The 16,754-nt window shown below is 41.3% G+C and overlaps 1 protein-coding gene across 2 annotated transcripts in view; it reads right to left on the reverse strand.

Moving 5' to 3' along the window:
* LOC122641979 (protein ENHANCED DOWNY MILDEW 2-like) overlaps nt 1-16,754 on the reverse strand; it is a 61,586-nt gene that overhangs the window by 25,841 nt on the left and 18,991 nt on the right. For both annotated transcript variants that reach the window (XM_043835343.1, XM_043835342.1), the window contains exons 8-12: nt 6,235-6,482; nt 6,023-6,112; nt 5,379-5,912; nt 4,595-4,742; nt 4,375-4,476 (exon numbers count right to left, since the gene is read on the reverse strand). In XM_043835343.1, the coding sequence (XP_043691278.1) occupies nt 4,375-4,476; nt 4,595-4,742; nt 5,379-5,912; nt 6,023-6,112; nt 6,235-6,482 (1,122 nt within the window). The remainder of the gene's footprint in view (nt 1-4,374; nt 4,477-4,594; nt 4,743-5,378; nt 5,913-6,022; nt 6,113-6,234; nt 6,483-16,754) is intronic.

Here is a 16,754-nt window from a genome sequence, read left to right on the forward strand (position 1 = left end):
GACTACATTGAATGTTGGAACAGTATTCTTTACACTGTTCCCAAAGTTTAATATACCCCTCTGATGTTCATTTGCCGACAGCCTTAAAGGTTCAAGTCCAAATTTCTGCTGCTCCACTAGTCTCAACACCGATAGCAACAACCCTCCACTATCAGATGACTTATCAATTGCAGAATCATGCTTTCGACATCATCACAGGCCATTCAAAAGATGCTCTTTTCGGCCATGTTGATTCCAACCAGGTTCCCACCTGTACTCATTTACCCCGACAGATCTCTAGATCAGAAGTACTTCAGTTGATTCCTAAATCATGGGTAACAGCTTATGAGCAGAGTCAACAGCCTGAACCACAACCGGTCACTTCAACTGACCCAGTATTCTCTCTTCACCCTGATTGATCGGTTGAGATCAAGTTCCCACGATCTCCCGATCTTATGACAGCTCTTCCCAATTTTCCAACTGAATTCGACACTCTCCAAAATGTCCCCATCCAAGCATATGGACATGATGGCCATCCAATTTATGAATTTCAGCCTCCCACAGGTCATGTATGGTTTGATATGTGTGACTGTCCAGACTGCTCCTCTTCCTCAGATGATGAATCCATGTGGTCCAAACCCAAAAAAAGAAAGGCAGATCATCCTCTGAGCAAGAGTTATGGAAATGATACCAAGCTGGGGATCCTACTGTTGGCCCCTCTGGGAGATGATCCTGGAAAATACCAGTTTTTGGTATATTATGGTGATGACAAGCAACCCCTCGATGAGACTCCAAGCCTACCTCCTCCAGAACCTCCAACTTGCAGGCCCTCACCAAGGATTTTTCCACCACCAGATCCACCAGCACCGGCCATCCCTTGTGCAGTTTTGACTCCTCATGCTTCGTCCTCTTCTTCACCAAAGTTGAGGAATTTCCCCCTCCCAAGCAGACTATGAAGATTCTCAAAACGCCATGCACAAGTGGAAGATCCACGCTCCCAATACTGTTCTTCCAGATGGATCACGTAAGCTCACCCCGTCAGAAGCAACTCTGAACTGGCAAAATGAAAATACCCTTATCCAGAATTCTTATCTACAGCGGATAGTTCAGAACCAGGAAGAAATCAAAGGATCTATATCCCATCAAAATTCCTCCATCAAGAGTCTCCAACAAAGAATTGAGTTTCTCCATTCAGAACTTCAGCACATTGCTACAACAGTTTCTAATTTCGAAGTGGTACACCAGCTTATCCGGGAAAAGGAAGCAGAAAAGAAATCTCTTGAAGCACAACCCCAAAGCATCCAGGATGAACACTTTAATATTCCCCGTCCAAGATCCAGTCCCTCTTACTTACAGCCTGCCTATGATAATTCCATAGATGCTCATATCCCCACTTCTTACCCATCAAACCCCTTTTCTTCCTCCTCATCTCTTCCCAAATTCCACATTGAAATGCCAAAAGAAGTTCAACATCAACAACGTAATTTAGCATCTCATATGAGACCCTATCCTCGTCCCCGAACTCAACCTTCCTCCTCTGGGCCCCCCTCCCTTACAACCATATGTTCCACCCACCTCCTCTTCTGGCTCCAACTCTACACTTAATATAATTGAAAATACAAACATTCTCTCAGCTTACCTCCGCACCCTTTCAATCAAAGAACCCCCTTTGGAAATCCTAGAATACTCTGAAAGTTCTGACAATACTTCAGATCACTTTCCCCCACACATCCCGGAACAATATATGAATGGCAACGACCAGCAGCGGCAGGCACGTGCTGAAACTGAGCCCATAATTACTGATGAGGAAGATGAAGTAAATGGACCCCCACACACCCCAGTCCCTCGGAACCCTATTCCACAAGAACAGGAGACGAGACAGTTTTTCCACTATTGATGATATTCATGTCTCCAGATGGCCACAAAGGTTTTCTGAGTTTGCTGCATGTAATGTAGTCCTAGATAGGTAGGAGACCTACTAGGAGCCAGATAACAGGATCAATAGCAAAAGGGGTTGCCGGTTCGAATGGACAGCACTAGGTTTTAGGTTAATTCTAGGGTTTAGGATGGGAATTTGGGAATGGGTCTTATATAGGTTTAATATGCAGGTTTAGGGGGTTATTATGGGATAAAAATAATTGGCTTTGGTTAAGTTTGAAAAATCTGCAGAATTAGGGTTAGGGTTTCGGGTTTTAGGTTTAAGGATCTAGGCTGAAAACTAGGATTTAGATGGTCAGATGGGACTCAAATTGGGATCGAGTGTAGGAGGGAGAGGGAGGGATGTTTGCTGGAAGTTTGGCACAGATCTGATGGTTGGAAGGTGAATGCTTGGGGATCAAGCTAAAATTCGAAGGAATAGTTGCAGGTTTAATGGAGGGGATGGAAGGCTGGCTGTAGTGATCTGATTGGGTCAATGGGAAAGGATGGATTAGGTTAGAGGATGAAGAGGGGAAGGATATATGCAGGAAACTAAAGTTACTTACTGGTTTGATCTCCTTCAAGGCAGCAGCAGCAGCTTGAAGAAGCTTGAATGAAGAAGAAAAAGAACCTCCCGGTACTGGACAGACGCAAGGAGTCATGAGAGTCCACTCACCCTAGCACCTTGAGATCCACAAGGCAACACTCACACAAAGGGAGCAATGGCAGCAGCAGCAAAGGCAACAGCAAAACAACATTTTTTATTAATCAACTTCGTATTCAATGTTGGCCTCCCTTACAAACGTATATAGAAGACTCAAAAATAGACTTAGACACTAAAAAGGAAAGGCTTAACCCTATCCCTAACCTATTAGGTAACTTAAATTGACTAAGAAACTGAAATACTAAAAGAAATAGACTCAAAACATGGCTGGACTTATAGAGTCCTAATCCAGCCCAACTTACATCACATGACCACTTAACCAAGTCACATGATCACTTAAATTGAACCAATTGGATGCAACCAATTTGAACCGGTTCAATTAAAAAAACATAAAAATAAACTAAGTACTGGGCTAATCCCGTATGCAACCTATGTACCCCTAGTTTAGGCTCATTAAAGTGGCCTAATACATAGAAACCCTTGGGAACAAAGGCCCAACATGTATATAACCCAACCCTAGGCCTATTTCTAAAGAAATAAGCCAATTTCTATGATGAGCCTGCATCAGCATGGCTTACCACTGAACTTCTACGAGAAGGTGCTACAATACGATCAATCTTGACCAAATTTTGTGTCCGTTTCGTTGGAATGCTCCGTGACTGATATTTAGACCATGGAGAATACTGATAGATGCAAGTCGTCCAAGCCAGATCCATTGAAGTATTTATGGACTTCTTGCACAAGGAATTTCTTGGTCCCCCTGAAAATCTAAAGTACAAGGCTCGACAAGAATTCCTTAAAATGAAATGCTGCTCCTTCCTCTGATCTGATTTGGACCAGCATTTTGCACGGATGATGGCACGATGTTACATCATAGAAGGACTTGATGATCCCAACATCAAGCAAGTTTTCCTCAATTCCTTGCCAGATCCGTTGGGTGATAAAACAATCAAAGTGATGACCCAGAACAATCTCAAGCTCCGCTCGCTCCTCCAAGCTTTGCAATCAAAAAGAATTCCTTCAAGCCTGGGACGAAACTCGTCCTAAACTAGCCCATCTAGTATAGGTGAGCCACTCAAGAACCACAACAGGGATATTGTATTGGTTTTCTCAGATATTGTATTTGTTATTCCACTTCAGAGGAGCTGAAGGACTTCTAAAGGACCCTGAACAGTCCATATCTAATGGATGGATGGACTTAGCAGTTGAAGGAGGCTCTACGACAACGAATGGTTGCCTTTGAACCAATACTGATGGGCCTTCGCAATAATAACTTAAAAGAAAAACATGGCAATTTATCTTCAATTTCACTTTTGTCTGGAGGATGCAACCAGCTAATTTCCAGGGTTGATGAGCTTAACGGGTGAGACAATTAGACAGCCTTTGTTTTTGGGTCACTACCCCATTGATTGATCTGTCTCCTTTGTGGGTTTCAGGCATTGCCTACATTTGTTATTGTTGTGCTATGTGCATTGTATGTTCTCTCCTTTCGCCAATAATATCCCCTCCCTCCTTGAAAAAAAAAATGTAATAACTAGCATAATGATTGACAGGAGGGTAAAAAGAAAATACAACTATTCCATGCATTACAAAACTCATTGTACCATAGAAATCAGGTAACAACAGAACATGGAATTCTCAGGATAACAAGCTGATAAAAAAACACTTGTACGATGATGGAGAGTAAAATGGTATATTCAAGAAGAAAGCAGCCTACATATGCAGTAAATCAATGATTGTGTCAGTGAAAGCTTAGTACTAGGATTGGAATTTCAGTTTTCCAGTAAATAAAAAAATTGAAAAAGTGATAACACCTTCCATTGAACTAGCTTATACAGGACATCAGGTGCACAAAGTTCCTTCACATCATCAATGCTCCATCCTTCTTCAAACTTCTGTAAAGCCGCACGAGCAGCCTGAGAGGGGAGTGGGGATATCAATTGGACCTTCAAACTACAGCCAATTTAATGATTACATAAAAATTAGAAGGAATTGCAACATCCATGTTTCAAAATTGCCATGGATAAGACATACCTCAACGGAACCCTCCACCTTTCCCTGAGTAATGGTCCTGTCAACCATGTTTTTTGAGGAGTGTGCATGTGTAACTGGCATTTTGAATTTCTCCGTGATTTTCTCTAAGGTGATTGATGATGAATAACATTGAATTAAATCCAGTATCCTGCAATGAACATATAAGATTCAGATCACAATAAAAAAATGCAGGAGGCTCATACCACTGCAGGGTCTGGGGAGAGTAATATATGTACACAGGTCACAGCCTTAACCCCGCTTCATGGAGAGGCTGTTTCCCAAGATTCAGAATGCAATTAGGAAACAAAAATCAGCAGCTTAAAATAAAATACAAAGTCAGCTGCTTGCTACCAACAAAATTATTGTGTCAACATCAATTTTCCAGGATAATTTGGTTTCTTTCTCTCTTACATAAAACTCTAATAGGTAATAGTAGATTTCCAAGCAGAATGGAGCAGAAGAGAACGGAGACTGGGGCTTAGTTACTGTTAGTATTTTTAAACATAATCCTCGAGCTACTTTGGAAAACTCCATAGTAACGTTTCTACCTGCTAAAGATGGCAGACCTTGGCACAACAGTAAGTTGCTCTATCGTGACCTAGTAGTCGCGGGTTCGAGTCGGGAAACAGACACTCCGTGAAGCAGGGGTAAGGCTGCGTACATTATGACCCCTCCCTAAACCTCACAGTGGTGGGAGCCTTGTGCACTGGGTACGCCCATCTTTTTAATCAAATTTCCAGGCTAAGAAAACTAGCAGTAAGAATGGGGAAGGCATTTATCTTACCTTTTCTTTGTTTCAGGATCAACTGAAGAAGAACTGTTTGATTTCTTCAAGACAGGTTTCACGGTCATGGTTCCAAGTTTACCACCGGTTACATCCTTCTGCTTACTCTTAACTGGTTCCAACCCTCTATTCAACACTGAATTCAACTTCTCCTCTCTCAAGGATAACTTGCTTTCTTCTGCTGTAGAAGGCGTGTCGGAGACGGGCTTTGTCTTCTCTTTGAGAGGAGGTTTCCTAGAGCCAACTATTGTGGATTTCTTTGACAAATCATATCCTTGCCCAGAAAGTTGTTTCACACTTTTTTCAACAGAACTACCATCTCTAACAGCAGAAGGCACCTTTCCAAGTTGTTTCAGAGTCCTCACAGTATTTTTTTTTGTGGAGTCATCAGAACCTACAGTTCTATTTTCTGTACTGATCTTCTCTTTGCCTGATTGCAACTCAAAAGGACGCTTTTTCTTCTTTTCTTCAACATATGGAAATAGAATGTGATCTCTCACTGGCGTCCCAATGTCTTCGTCAATATCATGCTCCCTGGACAAATAATCGCTTTGTTAATATAAATAGAGTAAGAAGTTTTGTAGACAACATATGAACGAAAAATAAGAATTAAAACCAAGAAAAACATGAGAACTAAAACTTACAAACAGTATATCAAGATACGATTCGGAAGGAGATCATCCCAAGCCCTTTGTATGATATCGTCATCCTCCAAATCTTCAAACGCGATCTCCCTAATCAATAAAATGAAACTCTAGCAATCATAGATAACAAACTTTGATTTTCCATGAAGTGAAGTTTCCTTCAACCTATTAAAAAAATCCCATAATATAAAAGTCAAAAGATTATTGAGTACCTAGGCAAGCATTTCCTGTGGTACGCCTTAGGACAACGTCTACATACTGCAAACTGCAAATCATCATCCTCCTTTTTTTCTCCTTGTTTACAGACAAGGCACTTATGGACAGGACATGTAAATGTTTCCCCTACAGCAATCTTTTTCTCAAGTTCTTGAGCTTTAGCATCGTCTCCCCGATGAAGCAGTCTTGCAACACATTGAGGATGATAGAAATGACCACAAGTTGCGGAAGCACAATGAAAGACCTGATAAGCAATCAGCAAAGAAAGTTTGACAAGGGATTCAAATAATAAAAACCCCCCAATCCGGGAGAAATGGGAAGGATAATGATGTAGTCATGATGATGAACATTTAATGCCCACTCCACTTTCTCCCATGCATTTTTTTAAAAAACTTTGACAACGGCTATATTTCAATGGCTCTTTTCCAATGGCTAGTTCCCCCTTCCTATACATATATATAGGGGAGGTATTTTTCTGTCAGGGAGTGTGGCCTATGCCAGCATGCCCCTGTAGATATCTCTCTCCTCCTTAAAACAAGGGGGCAGAGGTGTCTTTTAACATAGAGAGGAGAGAGATGGACTCACGGGAGTGCTGGCATAGGCCATACTTCCGGACAGAGTTCTTTTACCATATAATATATATATATATATGTTGTAATATGGGTTCAAGGGTAGAATTGTCCTAAGGGTATTTTTGTCCTTGTACCCATTCCAGAATGTTCTTCTCTACATTATAAATAAAGACGGTTGTAGTCACTCTGACTCAAGCCAATATTCACAAAATTCTACACAAGGTTCTCATGACCTCAAAGTGATAGACTACATTCAACATGAAGGAGAAAAAATTCTCTCTCCTCTATATATATATAGAATTCACCCGACCCACCATTTTGGGAACATGCAGTGCCAAAGTCATTGAATGGATAAGTTGCCAATCCCTAAAACGATTATGTAATGTACTTTATCTACTAGGTTACGAGCAGGCATTTTACCATAGGTTTCTATTGTATCAATCTACCCTTGTATGATTCCTGTTGAAGCATATACTCGGGGGTGGGTGCAAGGCGGACGATTTCAAAGCGGACTTTCCATTCCTAGCAAAAAAAGAAAAAAAAATCTTCTGCCCAGCAAACTCGAATAATACAAGAATCTCCGGCTCCGCTCCTTGAGTGGGTGGTTTGCACCACCGCACACCTGAGCAACAAGTTGAATAGTCATCGACTCCCGGGAAAGGGTAGAAGACCTTGTTCTTAGGAAGATCTATCTCGTGTCTAGTACTACATGGTTCCACTCTGCAAGAACTCCGAATCATTCTCTTGAAGCTCATCCTCTTTATGATAAATGATCCGTTACCAGACAATCACTTATTCACAAACCTCGTCTGGGGCTAATAGTTTTCAGATAACAAATCCAGTGTTTCATTAAGATTTCGAATAGTTGTCCCGAATTCAAGTTGATTATGTTTACTGATTCATTAGCTATCTTACAACTAGAATCCCTCTTTTTTCCGATCCGGTTCCTCCACCACCGCGAACCCCAGTTAGATTGTGAAAAGGTTGGAAGATCTGGCCAAAGAAGGTGATAGCCCTTGCTATTTGACTCGGTCAGACTTGTTCTAAAAAAGTCGAGGTATTTCGAATTGTTTGTTGACACGGGTCAGGGATGAGTCCATTGTAACCTCTTATGGTGAGTCCTACTCTTGGGTTGAGTGAGTTCCCATTTGAGTTTGAGGTCCTCTTGTAGTTGAGTGAGTCCCACACTTACGTTGAGAGAGTCCTCAAGCAAACCAGAGTTAAGTGGTCCTCTTTGATCCTTGAATTAAGCGGTCCTCTCTGACCCTAGTTATAGTGTGCATTTCTTATTTTGGTAATAAAATTCTTCTATATTTTTTGGTTGCATCAACTCGGTATCAAAGCAAGTTCCAATCTTCAACACCATGTCACAAGTAGAGCACGAATAGAAGAAGCTTGATCATGAGACTTGAATGATGAAGATGGCTGTACCAAACTCGAGGATGAGTTCTTTCAAAGTGGGGGAGATTGATGTAGTCATGTTGATGAACATTTAATGCCCACAAAACTTTCTCCCATGCACTCCTTACAAAATGTTTCCAATAGCTACATTCAAATGGATCTTTTAACAACAACCACAACAACATTATATCCTTATCCCAACTAAATGGGGTCGGCTACATGAGTGGGTCCTTGCTTCCGATCAGCTTTATTCAAGGACATACAGATACAAGGCCTAAGCTAAGCATGTCTTTCCTCACTTCTTCTCCTATGGTTATTTTAGGCCTGCCCCTGGCTCTTATAGTTCAATCTGAATCAAATCACTCCTCCGTACTGGCGCATACCAAGGCCTCCATTGCACATGGCCAGGACACCTAAAACGACTTTCTTGTTTTTTTTTTTCATGTACCGGAGCTACTCCCAAATCAGCTCTAATATATATGGTCATTCCTGTTAGAAGTTGTCATGAAAGGGGGAGGGAAGTCGGGAATTAGCGCTACAGCTAATTCACGATTTCCCTCTTAGGGGTGTTTTAGTCTTTTGCTGTTTACCCTATTGTTATTTTTAATATATTGAATGTTTTGGGGCAGGCCTTCATACGGCTGTGACTCCCAACTTGTTGCAGCACTTCTTCTTCTCCTCCTCCTCTCTTCTCCTCTCTTTCTCCTTCTTTCTCTTTAAGTTATTAACATGGTATCAACGCTGGATCCATAGGGACTGGTTCACGACTTCCAGAGATTCATTGTTCTCTTTTGATCGAGGTTTTACAGTGGCTGAAGGTGTCTTCTACAAACCAATCAAGTTGTAGACTATTCAGTCTTTCGTTTGAAGGGGTGCAGCATCCTATGCTGTCTTTGTTTTTTGTTTAGAGACCAGTTCATGATTATGTGAAGAACTAGGTCTATTTTTGGACGGATGATTTTGATGAGTTGTTGTGGGACGTGAAGGTTGATGGAGTAAGTGTTTGAAGTCAGCGACATTGGGAGTATTCACGATTTTTTTTTTATCATGATTTTGTGCTTTGAGTTGTGTTATACTTTGGGGGTGATTCTCGATTTTTTTTAATTGGGATTATTTGGTGGATTGTTCTTTGGCTGTCTCTGCTATTTAAATTATCTGACTTAGTAAGAATGGTTGAGACCAAGTGATGTAGTCCTAGTTAGGAATAATCCCACTATGAACCAGGGTCATAGGATCACACACAAAGGCTGGCCGATTGGGACAGTTTAGGTTAATTAGGGCAGAATTAGGGTTAGGACTAGGAGTTTGAACTAGGGTTTTATTTAGTAATGATGTGCAGGTCAAAAGGAAGCTAATGATATAGGTTTTAAATAGGTTTAACAGAAAATTAAAATTCTGAAATTCTAGGGTTAGGGTTTGGGTTTTAGGTTTTAGAATCTAGGTTGAAAACTAGAGTTTAGGATGGGATTTTAGGGCTGAGTATCAGGTCGAGTTTTACTGGCAGGGGGGGGAAGGTTCGATCAAATTATTGGTCAATTCGGATGGCTGAAATAGTCTGGACAGAATTGAGACTATCTTGGGGTTTTGGGGTTTTAATAGGGAAGAGGGGGATTAGGGTTTAGCTGTTGGAGTGGGGGCAGAAAGGGGATCAAGTGAAGGAGATATCCTGCTGAGACTATGGTGTAAAAGTGGGACAGATCTGATGGTGGAAAGGAGCTGGACAGGATAACTAGGTTTAAAACAATTAAGGTCTAAGGGGGATCGATTAGGGTTAGGTTGGAGGGAAGAAGAAGAAAAGGTTAACTTGCAGAAACTGTAAACACTCACCGGAATAGCAGATCTGCAACAACAGTAGCTTGGAGAAACTTTATTGAAGAAGAAGGACCTCCCGATCTACAAGATGCAAGGAGTCGCCGGAGTCCACCAGCCCTCACCCTTGATATGACTTACAAGGGCTCCTTGATATTACCCACAAGGAACACTCTCAAAGAGCAAGTAGCAGCATAGAGAAACGAATTTTTTAAAAACATAATAGGTGGGGGAGCCTCTCCCACGATTCTTATTAAATAAGAAGCCAAAGGCCTTATTCCTAAGTCTATTACAAATCAACTCTCTCACTTAAATCGTGGAGAGGTGGACCAACTTAAAAATAACTTAAATACTTAAAAGGAAAGGACTTATCTACCCCTACTGACTTAAAAACAACTTAAATAAAAGAAGATTCCCTACTAGCCAATAGGATATAAGAGCCTCTTAGCCAATAGGATCACTTCACTTAAAGTAGACCAATTGAACCAATTGGATGCAACCAATTTAAACCGGTTCAATTAAAAACACAAAATAAAAACTAAGTATAGAACTAAAATAAACTAAACTAAGGCTCCAACTAAAACCCTAGGCTTAGGGTGGCTTCTTCAATTCGAGGAGGCTAGGATCTGCATCACCAAGACTACGGTGACTAAGCTTTCGTCTTCTCATCGTATTACTGATCGCAAGTTAGAGGGAATATCAAATTTCCAGCAATGGAAGAAGGTGGTTCAATTGGCTTTGATTGGCAGTGACCAACAGGATCATTTGACAAAATCGCAACCTATTGATGATACATCACGGGACACTGTCACTGCACGGATTTTGAGCCAGATGCTGAATTCAATGAAAAATCAGATTGCAGACTTGGTGACTCATATTGATACAGTTAAGGAATTATGAGACTATTTGAATATCCTGTACTCTGGACAAGACAACCTATCACGTATATATGATCTTTCCCAGGCTTTCTATAAAGTGGATCAAAAGAATCTCAATGTCACTCAATATTTTGCTGACTTCAAACGTTTGTATGAGGAGTTGACCTTCCTATTACATCGGATGTGCAAGTGATGCAAAACCAACGAGAACAACTTGCTGTTATGGTATTTTTGGGTGGACTTCGGAAGGAATTTGAGTCAGTGAGGTCTCAAATTCTTGGTGGAGATAAGGTCACCACTCTTTCGGAAACTTTTTCTCGAGTTTTACGTGCTTCCCGTGAAAGCAGCCAAGAAACCAACAATGCTGAAAATTCTGCTCTTGCTTCTGTTCCACCAAACCGTGGCTCTAATGATGGGCCAGGTAATAGTGGTGGTCGTGGTCGTGGTCGTGGTCGTGGTCGAGGGACTGGCACTAGTAAAGCTCCCACTTCTAGTGCTTCAGAAACTTCAAGACAAGTGAGGACTTGTCATCATTGTGGTAGGCCTAGCCATATTCAGCGCTTTTGCTGGAAACTACATGGTAAACCACCTCAATTTGCCAACTTGGCTAGTAGTGATTCAGGTGTTCCCACTCCCTCCAAGCCTGAGGGTAAGACTGTGACAATGTCTGATGAAGATTATGAGCGCATTACTCAGTTTCAGAGTTCCCGATCATCTCAGTTCTCTGCTGCTACTGTTCAGACAGGTAATGCTACTGCATACCTTTCATCTACTTCTCGTCCCTGGATCATTGATTCAGGTGCTTCGGATCATATGACTGGGGTTTCAGGTATTTTTTTCTTCATTTCGTGAGTCTTCTTCAAATGTTGTGTTAGCTGATGGGTTTTTAGCTCAGGTTCGAGGTACAGGCACTGTGCATGCTACCTCGTCTTTGTCATTATCCTCTGTTTCTTATTTGCCTAAGTTTCCATTTAATTTGTTGTTTGTTCACAAATTCACCAAAGCTCATAATTGTTCTGTCACTTTTTTCCCTGGCTATTGTGTATTTCAGGATCTCAAGTCAAAGAAGACGATTGGTAGAGGTCGTGAATCTGGGGGGTTGTATCTACTTGAGGACACATCAGCGGTGGCATGTTCGAGTATGGCGCTTCCTCATCAGATTCATTGTCGTTTGGGTCATCCTTCCTTGGAGAGTTTGAAAGTTTTAGATAGTCGTTTTAAATCTCTGTCTAGTCTTGATTGTGAGTCGTGTCAGTTTGGGAAACTTCACCGTGTAAGTTATTCCCCAAGAGTCAATAAATGGGCTGCCCACCTTTTTTCTTTAGTTCATTCTGATGCATGGGGCCTTTGTCCGGTTGTTTCTTAGTTGGGCTTTCGTTACTTTGTTACATTTGTTGATAATTATTCTAGAGTTACCTGTATTTATTTAATGAAGAATCGTTCTGGGTTATTCTCTATTTTTTGTGCTTTTGTTCTTGAAATTCAGAATCAGTTTAATACTTCATTAAAAGTTCTTTGTAGTGATAATGCTAAAGAATACTTTTCTGCTCCTTTTACTACATTTATGGTTCAACATGGCATCATTCATCAGTCCACTTGTACGGACACACCTCAACAAAATGGTGTGGCCGAGAGGAAAAACAAACATTTAATGGAAGTCACTCGATCTCTTTTGTATGAGATGAAAGTGGCTAAAATTTTTTGGGCTGATGCAGTTTTGACCGTATGTTATCTTATTAATCGTCTACCATCTTCAGTTTTGTGTGGGGGTATTCCATATTCTTTGTTGTTTCCTTCTCAACCTTTGTTTGCTTTACCCCCTCATGTATTTGGGAGTGTTTGTTTTATTAGGGATCATCGTCCCAGTCACTCTAAGTTGGATCCTAGGGCTCTTAAATGTTTTTTTGTGGGGTATTCTAACACTCAAAAGGGTTATCGTTGCTATTCTTTTGATTTCAAGAAATACTTTGTTACAACTGATGTTAAATTCTTTGAGTCCACTCCGTTTGTTGAGTCTTCGCTGCCTTCTTCAGATTTGGATGATGATCTGCCCATCTCTGTTGTCGAGTATTCTTCTCTTTTGAGGGATCCTTTGCCTACAACGCCACCTCCTACTAAGCCATCTGTTGTGTTCCACCGTCACTCATCCGACGAGCCTACACCTCGCATTCCAACTTATGACAAATATAGCACCCGGTTAGCTACCTCTACCTCGTCTTCTTCGCCTCCAAATCCGAATCCTCTAATAGGTACCTCCTCTTCGCCTCCTATTCCTGCTATTTCTAATTTAGATGTCCCTATTGCTTTTCGTAAGGGTGTTCGGAGTTGTACCCAACATCCTATCTCTAACTTTGTGTCCTATCCTGGTTTGTCCTCTACTTTGGTTGCTTGTTTGTCTACTCTTGAACGTCATCCTATTCCTAAGTCTGTTGCAGAAGCCTTGTCTGACCCTAGGTGGAGGGCTGCTATGACTAAGGAATTATCTCCGTTGAAGGACAGTCAGACATGGGACCTTGTTTCCTTACCCTCTGGTAAGTCTGCCATTGGCTGTCGGTGGATATTTGTGGTGAAAGTTAATCCTGATGGGTCTATGGCTCGGTTGAAGGCCCCGTCTTGTTGCTAAGGGATATGAACAGGTCTATGGTATAGACTACCTGGATACCTTTTCTCCTATTGCGAAACTTGCTTTTGTTCGCATTTTCATTTCTTTGGCTCCTACACACCATTGGCCTTTGTTTCAGTTGGACGTCAAGAATGCTTTCTTGCATGGTGATCTCCATGAGGAAGTGTATATGGAGCAACCTCCTGGTTTTGTTGCTCAGGGGGAATCTGGTAAGGTGTGTAGTCTGAAGAAATCATTGTATGGGCTGAAACAGTCGCCATGGGCGTGGTTTGGCCGGTTTACACATGTTGTGTTGGAGTTTGGACTGACTCGGTCTGAGAGTGATCACTCGGTGTTTTTTCGGCATTCTGATGCAGGGAGGATATTTTTGGTAGTTTATGTAGATGATATTGTTATCACAGGAGATGATTCTTCAGGTATTGAGAGCTTGAAGACACATTTGAGACAGCAATTTCAGACTAAGGACCTGGGACGTCTGAAATATTTCCTGGGTATTGAGGTAGCTCAATCACGGAAAGGGATTTCGCTCTCACAGCAGAAGTATGTTCTTGACTTGCTTTCAGAGACAGGGTTACTGGGATCTAAACCTTTGGATACTCCTATGGATCCTAATTTGAAACTAATGGCAGATGATGGTGATATCCTTGATGATCCAGAGAATTATCAGAGACTTGTAGGGAAACTCAACTATTTGACTGTGACTAGGCCTGACATCTCCTTTCCTGTCAATTTATATCCTCTCCTCGGACGTCTCACTGGGATGTGGTTATAAGGGTTTTGCGCTATGTCAAGAAAGCTCCAGGGCATGGTCTTCTATATACTGATCATGGTCATGAGAGGATTGAAGGTTTCACTGATGCTGACTGGGTAGGGTCTCCAGTTGATCAAAGATCTACTTCAGGTTACTGTGTGTTTGTTGGAGGAAATCTTGTTTCAAGGAAGAGCAAGAAACAGACCGTTGTAGCTCAGTCCAGTGCAGAATCGGAGTATCGTGCTATGGCACATGGCACTTGTGAGCTGATGTGGATTAAATAGCTGATGACAGAATTTGGGTTCAGTGATGATTCTCCAATGTTATTATGGTGTGATAATCAGGCTGCCATTCATATTTCTACTAATCCTGTGTTTCATGAGAGAACGGAACACATTGAGATTGACTGTCATTTTGTGGTGAAAAGCTGCAACAAGGAATTATTTCTCCTCGTCATGTTTGAACCGGGGAGCAACTTGCTGATGTGTTTACAAAGTCTTTGGGGAGTGTGAGAGTAGATTATATTTGTAACAAGCTAGGCATGACTACCATATATGCTCCAACTTGATGGGGAGTGTTAGAAGTTGTCGTGAAAGGGGGAGGGAAGTCGTGAATTAGCGCTAGAGCTAATTCACGATTTCCCTCTTAGGGGTGTTTTAGTCTTTTGTTGTTTACCCTATTGTTATTTTTAATCTATTGAATGTTTTGGGGCAGGTCTTCATACGGCTGTGACTCCCAACTTGTTGCAGCACTTCTTCCTCTCCTCCTCTCTTCTCCTCTCTTTCTCCTTCTTTCTCTTTAATTTATTAACAATTCCTTACTTTATCCTACCTACTTTTGCCACACATCAATCTCAACATCCTCATCTCCTACACTAAATCTATCTATGCTTCTTAACTGTCCAACATTCTGCAGCACACATCATTGCCAGTCATATGACAGTCCTATAAAATTTTGCTTAGAGCTTTAAAGGAATACGTTGATCACACAACACACCAAACGTACCTCTCCACTTCATTTTTAATTCTATGAGCAACATCATCCTCTATATAATCCTCTTTACTTATGATTGAGCCCAGATACCTAAAATAATCACTTTGTAGAATCTCCTCTCATCAATTTTCACCACCTCATTAACTGTCCTGTTGTGACTAAAGTTACACACCATATATTCTGCTTTTGTTCTAGTTATCTTAAAATCCTTTGATTCCAAGGTTGATTCCCATAATTCCAACTTGGCAATAATCTCTAATTTTGTCTCATCCACCAAAACAATATCATCATCAAAATGCATACACCAAGGGACCTCATCTTGAATGTGTATGGTTAAATCATCCATGATAAGCGCAAACAAATAAGGGCTCAAGGCTAATCCTTGATGTAACCCAATTGTAATTGGAAATTGACTACATTGACCCCCCCATAGTTCTTACACTAGTCACCACATCATCATACATATCTTTAATTATGTCCATGTATTCACTTGAAACTCTTCTCTTCTCTAGTATATGCCAGATTAGCTCTCTAGGGACTGTTGCATGCTTTTTGATGCAGCAACATGTACCCACACCCGAAGGAAGAAGAAGAAGCACCCCTGAAATTAGGGCTTAGTTTGGTAGCCATAGCTTAGGTTTACATTTAGTAGGTTCCATACTTAGTTTTATTTCAGCTTATTTGTAAACTTAAATTGAACCGGTTCAAACCATGGTTCAATTTAAGTGATTTAATTAAGTGTCTTATGTTTTCAGTTATTACGGGTAGATAGGACTTTTAACCTTTTAAAATTTTACCCCCCTCCACAATTTAAGTGAGGGAAGAGTTTAATTTGTATTAGGATTTGGCCTATGGCCTTTTATTATAAAAGTTCAAATCATGGGAGGCTCCCCCAAAAGTTTTATGAATTAAAAAAATTGAAATTGCTGCCATTGTTGCTGCTGCTACTCCTTGTGAGCGTTTGCCTTGTGGTTCTATCAAGGAAGAAAGGGTAGGTGGATCTCCTGCGACTCCTTACGCCGTGATGGCTGAGAGGGTCCCTAAGATTGAAGGTGGTTCTATCCTTCTCCATTGCTCAAGCTCATCTTCAAGCTACTGTTATTGGAATTCTGCAACAGCCAATAAGTTATTTAATTTTCTTGCAACATTCCTTCTTATTCTAATCCTCCAATCTAGCCCTAATCCATTCCCATCGATCTCCACTAAATCCTAGGTTGTCTAGAGACTGTCCAGCCCTATTCAACCATCCATATCCTTTCAAACTTAAAGCATAACACCACCACAGTAGCCCCTACACTCGATCCAGATTGCTGCCCCCCATTCCTAGCTCAAACCCTAAAATCCCCTCGTCTCTACAAAACCCTGAAAACCCCAAATCCTTCCTAGACCTAACCAGCCATCAGAATTGCACCAAACCATAGCCGAACCACCCCCTTGTTCCTCCTAGGACTCGGCTAGAACCCCTGACCAGAATTCCCACTCCAAACCC

Source organism: Telopea speciosissima, chromosome 10 (genome assembly GCF_018873765.1).
Source record: "Telopea speciosissima isolate NSW1024214 ecotype Mountain lineage chromosome 10, Tspe_v1, whole genome shotgun sequence".
Classification (NCBI taxonomy): Eukaryota; Viridiplantae; Streptophyta; class Magnoliopsida; order Proteales; family Proteaceae; genus Telopea; species Telopea speciosissima.